This window comes from Marmota monax, unplaced genomic scaffold, assembly GCF_021218885.2.
Source record: "Marmota monax isolate L192 unplaced genomic scaffold, Marmota_monax_Labrador192_F-V1.1 WCK01_AAM20220418_F8-fsc00024, whole genome shotgun sequence".
Lineage (NCBI taxonomy): Eukaryota > Metazoa > Chordata > Mammalia > Rodentia > Sciuridae > Marmota > Marmota monax.
Genome location: NW_026695224.1, coordinates 1,910,488 through 1,924,022, shown reverse-complemented (window position 1 = coordinate 1,924,022; position 13,535 = coordinate 1,910,488). Strand labels below are relative to the sequence as shown.

Sequence of the window (13,535 nt, the reverse complement as noted above, 5' to 3'; positions counted from 1 at the left end):
GATTTCAAAACCCTAGACTGGAAAAGCAAAGGCTATTTTAAACTATCTACACTGCCCTGGGATATGGTTTTACCTTTTTAAAGTAACATTCTTCGTCAGAAAACCTACTGCAATACTGGTTAAATTAATCTCTCAGAATATGTGAGAATTCCAGTCCTCATCACAGTGTTTTACCTTATCGGCCTGACGCATATAGCAGTAGAGAATTCCTCTCATACATTTTATAGCCGAGTGCTCCAGCTCATGGGTCCTTCCCTTGTCATCATCAATGCGCCTGGGTGAGAGAGATAACTCGTGAAACAAATTGGAAATGCATTTGAAAAGGAAGCAGAGCTTTTGATAATTAAGTATTTAACTATCTGGCTAATCCTGTGTTCTGGTGACGTCTGCTAATTCTGTCACAGTGAAACTCCATTTTCCTAGCAGATGTAAAAATGCTGCAATTAAAAAAATAAAAATCCTGTGATGAAACTTATGCAGATTTTTCCTTTTTTTAAGGAAGTAAGCCAATTCCTTTTTAAAATGGCACACAATATTTTCTACCATGATGTGGCTAAAACTTTAAAGGATATTTCTGTAGTGGAAAAGCTCCAACAGATTTTTAAAATTCACTGTTTGAGAATAAAAGCAATTTTTAATACTCATTCCTTCAGATTACATAATGGTCACCAGGATATAAAGAAGCATAAGTTACAAAAGGCACAAGTCTTCTTTGCTCTACCATATTCTAAATAATGCCAGGGTAGACACTTTAGTTACAGTAAAGAATTGTCCTCAACTAAGTACACGATCACTGGGACATGATATTTTTCTGGCATAAAGTTTTATATTCTCAGGTCTTAATTTAAAATCAATTCACCATACCTTATATCTTTAGGTTTTTAAAAATAAAGAGCAATTAAAGTCTAATTATTCGAGAAGGCTAAACTTTTCTGTGTATATGGTGCTGTTTTATTACAGATCACGACTTTTGGGGCTGGGGTTGTAGAACAGTGGTAGAACAGTTGTCTAAGACAGGGAGGCACTGGGTTCGATACTCAGTACTACATAAAAACAAAGAAAAATAAATCATGACTTTTATAGATTAGAACTTTAAAAGGTGGATGAGAATTACCCACTACTGAAACAATAAAAACAACTTACTGTTTCATTTTAATTAAAATATCTGATATCTGAACTGAATGCCGATAAAAAGTATTGCATGCCCTTTACATTATAATTAACTTCTACTCTGGTAGATTTCATATACCACTACTGGAAAGAATGACTATCATTTTAACATAGTATGGTGAATGTCAGAAAAAAAAAATCATCACTGCCATATCATTTCTCTTATTTTATTGAAGGCACTGCAGTAAAACTAGCATAAATTTGCTCTGTATCCTATTTTTCCCCTACTATCAGACATAAGTGTTTTAATAAAAGCAAATTCTACATATATAAGGTGCCCAACAAACTAAGGGCTTTCAATTTTCTATCAAATGATTAAAGCCTTTCGGGAAAAAAATCATAAACAACTTTAGTCAGTATTTACTCCATTTTTAAACCAATTTTTATCACAATGTTTTAGAAAAATTTCAAATTTGCAAAAAATTAAAAGGATGCTACAATGAATAAATCTTTTATTCTTCACCTGGACTCACCAGTTGTTAACACCAGTTTGTATCTAACTATCATTTTTTTCTTCACTATTTGAAAGTAAGCTACAAATATTATATGACCCTTTCCCCTTCAGAAGTCTCTCTGAAAAAGCAAGGACATTCTCCTATATATATAATACCATTATTACTCCAAGAATTTAAAACTGATACAACATTATCTAATATATAATCTGCACTACAATAATCTGCTTCTACAATTTTTTTAAAATATCTGACAGTCAAGAATAACTTATTGCATTTGGTGATCTTATTTCTTTAGTCTCAATATAGCCATGCTCATACTAATCTAGAGCACTTATTTCCTTCTTCTATGATATCTATTCAGATGGTTAGTCTTAACTGTCAAGTTGACTGCATTGACAGATGCCCAGAAAACTGGTAAAACACATTCTGGTATGTTTGTGAGGGTGTTTCCAGAGTTATTGGTGTGTGGAAAAGAGAACTGAGCAACTACTGATTCCTCCAGCTGTTTAGACTACAGATGGACATTATGGGACTATCTGGTCTTTTATCATGTATCCCAATCTAACAAAATCCCTTTTATAATTATATGTACATTCTATTGGTTACGTTCCTATAACCAATACATCTAAAGGGAACAGTAACCAATACATCTAAATTTTTTAAGCATCCAAGAAAGTTGTCTTATAACAATCAACTGTCCAGCTTTGGTTGATTATTTATGCATGTCTAGGCTCATGTTAGACATTTTAGTAAGAAGTTAGCATGGGTGACATTAATCTGTCTCATTACTGGCTTACACTCCGTAATGTTACAGTGATACTTCCTATACCCCTAAGAGCAGTAGAAGCTTTACATTTAATAAGCCTAAACTGTATTTATACAGAATATGTTAGGAAATATTTTTAGTGTTACTACCATAGCACATGCAAGTGTGCTAATAAAAACTACTTCATACTATCTTGATATTTGATCTTCTTTTAAAAATTCAACATATCAATGATTTATGACAGAGGAACCATTTCATGTAGATGCTACAATTTTCAGAAATATGTAAGTCACTTTCAGAAAATTTACATTCAGAAACTTAATAACCTTAATAATAGTTAAAATGTACTACTGACTATGTCATCCACACTTGGTGCTTACAATAAAATGAAGTAAGAAAAAAATTCCATATTGTGAAATGATGTATTTTTACTTTATAAAATCATCATTTGACTTACAACCAGATTTAACAATCTTAATGAAGTGTGGTGGGAAAAACACTAAACTGGAAAAAGAAGAAGAAAAAAAGAGTCCTGGTTCTGGTGTTATCATTAACTAATTGTGTAATTAAAACAAGACTATTAACTATTATGGGGTTCCATCACCATCAATTACTTCTTTCATTGAAACAAATCAACACAATGAGAATGGGTAGGTAGTTCATTCTGCCAAAGACTAATGAAGACTGAGAAACCTAAAAATAAAAAATGTTTGATCTTAAGACTGATTTTAACTGGTCTTGTATAAGCCTGTATAAATTAAAAGGGTTTATAGGAAGGGACTTGAGCAACAAGAAGTCACAGAGTGAATCAGCAACAGAGCAGAAAGAGAGCAGCCACTCAATTGTTTTGGTCCCACAAAACTCTATCAGCTTGTCTTTTTAGAAAACTGCACAACAGCTCACCTGTATGCTAGAGCCAAAGCCCAGGCACCAGCAGCACAGTAGAGACTGTCCTGGATCTTGGCCTTCTGATCACCACCACAGGTTTTAGTTGGAAAGAGACCTGTGGTTGGACTTTGATATAACAGCAATGTTGACTTGACTAGAATGGAAGATAAGGCAAAGGATGAATTATACCGTCAGCCATTTTCCTTGGGCTAAATGTCTTAATCCTTTTTGGTTTCCTTACACCATTTCTGAAGGTTTTGTTGCTACTAAATTTAGTTAGAGTATCAAAATTTGAAGATGCTGAAACTACTTCATGGCATTCTAGCCATGTGGTAATTCACACTATATGAAGGGGTCCTTATAGTTTTGAGAAAAGGACTCAGCCGATTCAACTTAAAAAGCTTTAAACATATCCTAGTTAATGTTAATACATAATACATGTCATATTAAGACAGACATATTTAAAACTAAACGATATTTTTTTCTAAATCAGTTTAAATGTACAACAAAGAATATCATGCATGGCTAAATCTCAAAGCCAATTGAGTAAATTTCAGTAAATTATCGGTAATTTAAGAAGTATGAGAAAAGACCACAGAACATTAGTCTTCATGAAATACAGAATTTTATATTTTAATTACTAATTAATGACTAATTACTAATATAACAAAATATATGATACATTATATATTATTATATTATAAATTATATATCATATATTACTAATAACATAAAATATATTACTAATTAGTCATTATATATTATATATTTTATTATATATTTTATATTATGTTAGTAATTAGTCATTACACACTAGTCATCAATGAAACTTCACTGATGACTAATATAATGAAGTAAGACATATATTTTATTTTATTAAACCCATCAAATTTAGTCATTTTCTCTCAGATTTCATTGATGGCTAATGTGTAATGACTAATTACTAATATAATAAGTAAAGTTACTTTTTATATGATACAAGTTAGAGACACGTTTGACTTTCAAAACTGAATCCAATATTTAAATAGCATTAAGATAGCAGCAAGTAAATAACTATGTTTGTGAACATTTTACTTAAATAAAACAAGCCTGAAATTAAATCTTTTATATAAGAGTTCTAAAATAGGAAAGCAAAGACACTAAAATTATATTTCTTAAGAACAATTTTACTCCTAACTATAAATATATGAATAATGCTTTTTCATAAACACATTAATATAATCTAAATTGACACATGTCGACTACCTTTTTAAGATAGTTTTTTTCAGTGAAGAATGGTGGCACATGCCTATAATCCCAGCAGTTCAGGAGGATCACGAGTTCAAAGCCAGGCTCAGTAATAGCAACATGCTAAGCAACTCATTGAGATCCTGTCTCTAAATAAAATACAAAATAGGGCTGGGGATGGCTGAGTTCAGTCCTTGGTACTCAAAAAAAAAAAAAAAGATAAGTTTTTTTTCAAACATCTGAAATATGCTAGTCTTTCACAGGGAGTTAAGAATTAAAATTTATTTTTCTAAAACTAAACTGATCTTATTATGAAAATTTCTTTAAGAGTACTAATTTATTTATTATTTTTCACAAAGTAAATGATTAGTTCTCAAACGCTAAATAACTTGTTTCCTTTTAAAATATAATTAGTTCTCTTTAGCCAGGTAATGCTACAAAGATAACAAAAAAAAGTCAAAATAAGAATGCATTCCATCTTTACCAAAAATAAGTGGAAATAAAGTCTACATAAGGTTGACACAGAAGAAAAAAATTTCATACCTCTGGAGTAACCAAATTTTATATTATCTGCCATTATAGTAACTGAGATTACCTCTTGTATCTCAGAGAATTAGAAACGGATACAAAGAATTTAGTATTATCTGAGTACCTTGTATAGGTAAGTAAGTTAATGCTTATATGAAATATTAATGTATTCATCAAAAAACACTCAAGTTTTCAAATCTGATTATGCTTAGGAAGATTAAAAACACAGAAGATACTGCTAACAGTTGTAAACTTATTCAAGGGCCAGGTACGATCTGAATGATTCCTTTTATAATTCCTGTATAGATGTGCAACTAGACTGCATTGCTGTCTAAGCACTTGAAATGATCCAATATCCAAATTATAGAACACCATCATTCACATAATATACACAATCTAACTAGGGTACAGTGAATACTAATCACAGCTACCATGTTTCCCTCAGGTTTGCTTACCAATTCTGTAATAATGATCCAATTTATCCCACAGAGTTTCATTATCAGGTCTTGGAAGATTAATGCTTTTCAGAGGTTCATAAACTGAGCCTAGAAGAAAAATGAAAACCTATCAAATTAGGTCATTTTCACTCAGATAAACAAAAGTTATAAACAAATAAAGAAGCACTACTTAACAACCTAATTTTCATTTTTATTCATGAACTACCATCTCACACTACTGGTAAAACTTTTGGTAAGAGAAGAAGAGAGAAACAAGCATTCTAAATATCACAGGACACTCTCACCCTCATTGATCCAACTATCTGATATGTATACTGGTGCTAACAACTCAAATATCACAAATACTCATGCAATAGCCACTAGCTCAATAATTTCTCATTATTGAGAAATACATCTAATTATATACCTTTAAATCCAAACCTGATTCCTTATGCCAATGTTTCACCAGGAGATTTTCTGTCAAATGATCATACACCAAGAACCTCAAGGAAAAATGTTCTAAAGTCAAATGCACTCCATAATTTCATAATGAAATTCTTAAGCCTCCACTTTCTCCTACATACATAATAGTCTCACCTTATTATCTGGACTTTAAGCAGAGATCTACTTTCTACTTCTCAGCCATGAAAACTACTTTAAGGCATTAGCAGAACATACTACTCAAAAGCTATAGAATACACAATAATCATGAATAATTTGCCACAAAATGGGTACAGAAAATTGTTCACTTGACTAGTGTACTTTCTCAACTGCTGACTGAAAGAAAGATATCTGAACCTTCAACCATCAGATAAGCACTACCTCCATTCTGGATAAAAGCACTCAGAAATCATCACCATCTCAAGGTCACAATTAAACCACCTCTGGGTTCAGATAATGCATACCATATAGTATGATAACACAGCAGAAAAATTATTCTATAATTTACCTGGGGCACAGGGAAACAAATTATGTCAACATGTGTTAAAATTCTGATGTTAAAGAAAATTTAAAAATTTATGTTCATAAAATTGTTGTTTAAAGGCAGATTATTAGGAATTCCTTAACTTTAGGCAAACAGTCCACATAATGAAGGAAGTAAAGAAAGAACCTATAAATTCAAGCAACAATCCCATTATCTTCTGTTGAAAAAAGATGATTTATAGATAAAAACAAGGAAGAGGAAATGACCTTCTCTGAGTGAAGACATTTTCTAATGGCACTAACCAGAATGTCTCTATAGTAAAGAATGGAGAGATATAACAACATAGGAGATCACCAGGACCTCTTGCCTCCTCTTACACAGGAACCAAGGGCCCAGGTATGTTGCCTTCTTGTATCCAGTCAGCTCAAGGTAGGTATAAGTGTGTGAGCAGCCTGGAGTTTGAAAGGAATAACAGAGCAAGTACTAGCTAGAGTAAAGTACTAAGCTCTGGAAGACTATACACTCCAGTAAAGCTAATCCACTGAGGAAAAAAGTAATATCAGGTACAAAATAATCACAAATTATAAATACTGTGTGTATAAAAAATTAAAAGAGGTCTGAGGATGTGGCTCAAGTGGTAGCGTGCTCACCTGGTACGCGCGGGGCGCTGGGTTCGATCCTCAGCACCACATACAAATAAAACAAAGATGTTGTGTCCACCAAAAACTAAAAAATAAATATTAAAAAAATTCTCTCTCTCTCTCTCTCAAAAAAAAAAAAAAAATTAAAGGGGACACTTTTGCAGGAGAGAAGGATTGTGAGTGAATAACACTTTTGTTTTTATTTTAAATCTCTATTAGCAGACATAGTATTTTGCCTTACTTATGAAAAATAAAGTCATCAATTTGAATATACACTTTCATTATAGTTAGGTAAATAATATGGATTATGGATAATACATGTTCATATGAAATCAAATAATCAAAATTAAAATCAATCTGCATTACCAAAATAGGTGAATTGATTTTGAATGATACTTTTAAATCATGGTTTTAGATTGAAAAAATATTTGTTACTAGTGCTTTTACATCTAAGACAAAATGGACTAAAATATTTTTTTAATATTTATTTATTTATTTTTTTAGGTGTAGATGGACACAACACAATGCCCTTGCTGGGCAAGGGCTCTACCGCTGAGCCACAATCCCAGCCCAAGACTAAAATACTTTAAAGCTGATAAAATTTGATTTCTAGATTCTTAGCTCTCAGCTCCCATTGGTTCTTGAGCATATCTTGTTAAGTCACAGTTTCAGAAATACTTCCAAAAATAAACTAGAGAAATTTCATCCCATTTGATATTCCCAAAGAAGGTGATGATTAATGTAAGTTTCTTAAATATGAGGAGAGAGAGAGTTGTACATGACAGCAATCATCTCTTGACAGCATGTATTATGGCAAGAGCTTCTCCTCATGCTACCACTATAGTGCATGACCTCTTCTAACAAGGTAAGCATTCAAGTATGGCTGGACAGTACTGTATTATTATTGGGAAGTCACTTGGAAGGAAGATGAAATAAGAAATTAGCTTTGAAGGAGTCTGAATGTATATTAAACCAGTCTGTCAGTACTTTTCAATCTCTTCCCCCACCATCCATACATACCCTTTATTGAATAAAGTCTCATTTAGATGACAAATATCTAAGTTGAGGAGATGTTCAACAGTTTCCTAGCGTTCCAAGAAACACTATCTGAAACCATGCTCTAAGTATGGGAAATCACCAGATCTCTTTTTAAGAAAGATGGTCAGCAGCTCTCCAGAGAAAGAATGAAGAGCCAATGGAATCTATGATGATGAGAATAAGGAAGAGGGGCAGATGAATGGTCAGGGTAGGGACAGTGTGATGTCATGACTTTTTTTTTTTTTTTTTTTACTGACTTCTTATCTGTAGGGTGAGGGAAGTCAGAAAACCAACATTGTCTCCTGCTTTCTAATCAGTTTAGATTAAGAAGTTCTAGAAAACATTAGGAAAGAAAACTGCTGCTCCCTTGCTCCAGAGCCAGGTACCATCATGCTAAATTTGTAGAGGGAAAGTACACGACAAATGTACTTCATCCAAGAAAGTGTGATGATTGAACATCTTGAATAAAACACAATCCTATTAAGTTCTCAAATAAGGACTCAAGATGGAGGATTCTAACATCCTAATGTTGGAAAGAGTGGCAAGAACATGTTCAGTAGAACTACAATGATTCTGTCATCTAATTTTCCTCAAAAAAAAAAAAAAATTACCAATGGATTTTTTTTTAATAGACAACAACAACAAACAAAAAGAAAATCATACTTCTCAAGAAAATACCTATCCAGTAAGAGGTAAGAGAGCTAGAGATATAATTCCGTGATAGGGTAACTGTCTAGCATGTACTAGGCCTTGGTATAATCCCTACCACCGAGAAAAAAAATAGGGGGTAGGTGGGAGGGGGATGTACAAAGTACAGCAGAAAGTATAAAATTTAAATCATCTGATTCACTGAAAATTACGATTATCTTTACATCTCCCTAATATTCAAAGAATGACCATGCTGAGTTAAGAATAGCTTGGTTAAATATATGTTAACATTTTAGTGATCACCACTGTACTGCTTCTTCAGTAACTACATGAAATTAAGCAAAGATGTTCTATGCAACTTATAGTGAATATCACCAAAAATCTGGATGTCAAATAACAAGTAATTAATGGTATCAATTGTATATAAGAATTCAACATCTAGGAAGTTTCAATACAAATAAAAACATGAAGAAGAAAGCACTGCACTGCCAACAAAAATTTAAAAGATAAAATAAAAATCCGAGACACATCGTCCCAATTGGAGGAGTGGCGGAGCAGAGCGGCTGCCCGTGTCTGCAAAGTAGGCAGACCTGCGACCGACCAGCGGAGCAGGCCCAGCGGCCTGCCGGCGTGGTAGACACATCGCCCCGATTGGAGGAGGGGTGGAGCAGAGCCGCCTCCTGCGCCTGCAAGGTAGGCAGACCTGCGACCGACCAGCGGAGCAGGCCCAGCGGCCTGCCGGCGTGGGAGACACATCGCCCAATTGGAGGAAGGTCCCAGCTGCCGCCCACAAGGTAGGCAGACTGCGCGTCCCGGAGAAGGGGCCCGGCGGCACACCGGCCTAGTTGAAAGATCACCCCAATTGGAGGAGGGGCACAGCCACCGCCTACACCTGCAAGGTAGGCAGACCTGCAACCTGGAGAACAGGCCCAGCGGCCTGCCAGCGTTGTAGACAGATCATCCCTATTGGAGGAGGGGCCCAGCCGTTGCCCGCAAGGTAGGCAGACCATGCGACCTGGAGAAGGGTCCCAGCGGCCTGCCGGCGAGATAGACAGATCACCCCAATTGGAGGAGGAGCACAGCCGCCACCCCGCCCCTGTAAGGAAGAATTTGCAACTATACAAGAGCAATATAAATATATAGGGGGAAAATTCAATAACACAACAGTTTCACCAAGCAGAAAGAAACGCGAGCAGTATGAGAAGACAAGGAAAGAAAGGACCACAAGCTGTGCAGGTCAACTCAACTTTAGAAGAGGTAATAGCTGCCGCAGATGGAATGTCAGATAAAGAATTCAAGATTTACATGCTTCAGATGATCTGGAGTCTCAAGGAAGACATTAGACAGCAAAATCAGACAATGAAAGATCACTTCGACAATGAGTTACATAAACAAATCCAAGAAGCAAAAGATCAACTACATAGGGAGATAGAGGTTATAAAAAAGAAACAAAGAGAAATCCTAGAAATGCAGGAAGCAATAAACCAACTTAAAAACTCAAATGAGAATACTACCAGCAGAGTAGAACACTTAGAAGATAGAACATCAGACAATGAAGACAAAGTATTTCAACTTGAAAAGAACATAGACAGCTCAGTGAGACTGTTAAGAAACCATGAGCAGAACATCCAAGAAATTTGGGATAACATAAAGAGACCAAACTTAAGAGTCATTGGGATACTGGAAGGTATAGAGGTCCAAACCAAAGCAATGAGCAATCTGTTCAACGAAATAATACGAGAAAACTTCCCAGACTTGAAGAATGAGACAGAATCCCAAATCCTAGAAGCCTACAGGACGCCGAATGTGCAAAATCATAAGAGATCCACACCTAGACACATTATAATGAAGATGCCCAACATACAGAATAAGGAGAGAATTCTAAAACCTTCAAGAGAAAGGAAGCAGATTACATTTAGGGGTAAACCAATCAGGATAACAGCTAATCTTTCAACACAGACTCTGAAAGCTAGAAGATCCTGGAACAACATATTTCAAACGCTGAAAGAAAATGGGTTCCAATCAAGAATTGTGTATCCAGCGAAATTAAGCTTCAGGATGGAAGAGGAAATTAAAACCTTTCACGATAAACAAAAGTTAAAAGAATTTGCAGCTAGAAAACCATCTCTTCAAAACATCCTCGGCAAAACATTACAGGAAGAGGAAATGGAAAATAACAATGAAATCCAACAGTGGGAGGTAGGACAGTAAAGGGAAAAATAATCAAAGAGGAAAAACAAACCATGTTAAGTAACAGAAATAAACAAATATGGCTGGAAGAACAATCCATATCTCAATAATAACCCTAAATGTTAATGGCTTAAACTCACCAATTAAGAGACACAGGCTAGTAGAATGGATAAAAAAAAAAAATCCAACAATATGCTGCCTACAGGAGACACATTTGATAGGAAAAGACATACATAGACTGAACGTGAATGGTTGGGAAAAATCATATCACTCATATGGACTTCGGAAACAAGCAGAGTGTCCATACTCATATCAAATAAAATAGATTTCAAGCCAAAGTTAATCAAAATGGATAAAGGGGGACACTATATACTGCTCAAGGGAACCATACACCAACAAGACATAACAATCATAAATATATATGCTCCAAACAATGGTGCAGCTATGTTCATCAAACAAACTCTTCTCAAGTTCAAGAGTGTAATAGACCACCATACAATAATCATGGGAGACTTTAACACACCTCTCTCACCACTGGACAGATCTTCCAAACAAAAGTTGAATAAAGAAACTATAGAACTCAATAATACAATTAATAACCTAGACTTAATTGACATATATAGAATATACCACCCAACATCAAGCAGTTACACTTTTTTCTCAGCAGCACATGGATCCTTCTCAAAAATAGATCATATATTATGTCACAGGGCAACTCTTAGACATTATAAAGGAGTAGAGATAATACCATTCATCTTATCTGATCATAATGGAATGAAACTGGAAATCAATGATAAAAGAAGGAAGGAAAAATCATGCATCACTTGGAGAATGAACAATAGGTTACTGAATGATCAATGGGTTATAGAAGACATCAAGGAGGAAATTAAAAAATTCTTAGAGATAAATGAAAACACAGACACAACATATCGGAATCTATGGGACACAATGAAAGCAGGTCTAAGAGGAAAATTCATTGCCTGGAGTTTATTCCTTAAAAAAAGAAAAAAACCAACAAATAAATGATCTCACACTTCATCTCAAAATCCTAGAAAAAGAAGAGCAAATCAACAGCAAAAGAAGTAGAAGGCAAATTAAAATCAGAGCTGAAATTAATGAAATCGAAACAAAAGAAACAATTGAAAAAATTGACAAAAATTAAAGTTGGTTCTTTGAAAAAATAAATAAGATCGGCAGACCCTTAGCCATGCTAACGAAGAGAAGAAGAGAGAGAACTCAAATTAGTAGCATACGGGATGAAAAAGGCAATATCACAACAGACACTTCAGAAATACAGAAGATAATTAGAAATTATTTTGAATCCTTATACTCCAATAAAATAGAAGATAGTGAAGGCATCGATAAATTTCTTAGGTCATATGATCTACCCAGATTGAGTCAGGAGGATATAGACAACCTAAACAGACCAATATCAATTGAGGAAATAGAAGAAGCCATCAAAAGACTACCAACTAAGAAAAGCCCAGGACAGGATGGGTATACAGCAGAGTTTTACAAAACCTTTAAAGAAGAACTAATACCAATACTTTTCAAGCTATTCCAGGAAATAGAGAAAGAGGGAGAACTTCCAAATTCATTCTACGAGGCCAACATCACCCTGATACCTAAACCAGACAAAGACACCTCAAAGAAAGAAAACTACAGACCAATATCTCTAATGAACCTAGATGCAAAAATCCTCAATAAAATTCTGGCGAATCGGATACAAAAACACATCAAAAAAATTGTGCACCATGATCAAGTAGGATTCATCCCTGGGATGCAAGGCTGGTTCAAAACGCGGAAATCAATAAATGTTATTCACCACATCAATAGACTTAAAGATAAGAACCATATGATAATATCGATAGATGCAGAAAAAGCATTCGACAAAGTACAGCATCCCTTTATGTTCAAAACTCTAGAAATCTAAACTAGGGATAACAGGAACATACTTCAATATTGTAAAAGCTATCTATGCTAAGCCTCAGGCTAGCATCATTCTGAATGGAGAAAAATTGAAGGCATTCCCTCTAAAATCTGGAATAAGACAGGGATGCCCTCTCTCACCACTTCTGTTCAACATAGTTCTCGAAACACTGGCCAGAGCAATTAGACAGACGAAAGAAATTAAAGGCATAAAAATAGGAAAAGAAGAACTTAAATTATCACTATTTTCGGAAGACATGATTCTTTACCTAGCAGACCCAAAAGGGTCTGCAAAGAAAATATTAGAGCTAATAAATGAATTCAGCAAAGTGGCAGGATATAAAATCAACACGCATAAATCAAAGGCATTCCTGTATATCAGCGACAAATCCTCTGAAATGGAAATGAGGACAACCACTCCATTCATAATAGCCTCAAAAAAAAAATAAAATACTTGGGAATCAACCTAACAAAAGAGGTGAAAGACTTATACAATGAAAACTACAAAACCCTAAAGAGAGAAATAGAAGAAGATCTTAGAAGATGGAAAAATATACCCTGTTCATGGATAGGCAGAACCAACATCATCAAAATGGCGATATTACCAAAAATTCTCTATAGGTTTAATGCAATGCCAATCAAAATCCCAAAGGCATTTCTTGTAGAAATAGAGAAAGCAATCATGAAATTCAT

At 34.5% G+C, this 13,535-nt stretch overlaps 1 protein-coding gene across 4 annotated transcripts in view; it reads right to left on the bottom strand.

The window, feature by feature from the left end:
* Window positions 1-13,535, bottom strand: part of Phkb (phosphorylase kinase regulatory subunit beta) — a 225,231-nt gene that overhangs the window by 183,664 nt on the left and 28,032 nt on the right. For all 4 annotated transcript variants that reach the window (XM_046435179.2, XM_046435180.2, XM_046435178.2 and 1 more), the window contains 3 exons: window positions 5,490-5,579; window positions 3,295-3,433; window positions 175-274 (listed from right to left, as the gene is read on the bottom strand). In XM_046435179.2, coding sequence (XP_046291135.1) covers window positions 175-274; window positions 3,295-3,433; window positions 5,490-5,579 — 329 coding nt within the window. The remainder of the gene's footprint in view (window positions 1-174; window positions 275-3,294; window positions 3,434-5,489; window positions 5,580-13,535) is intronic.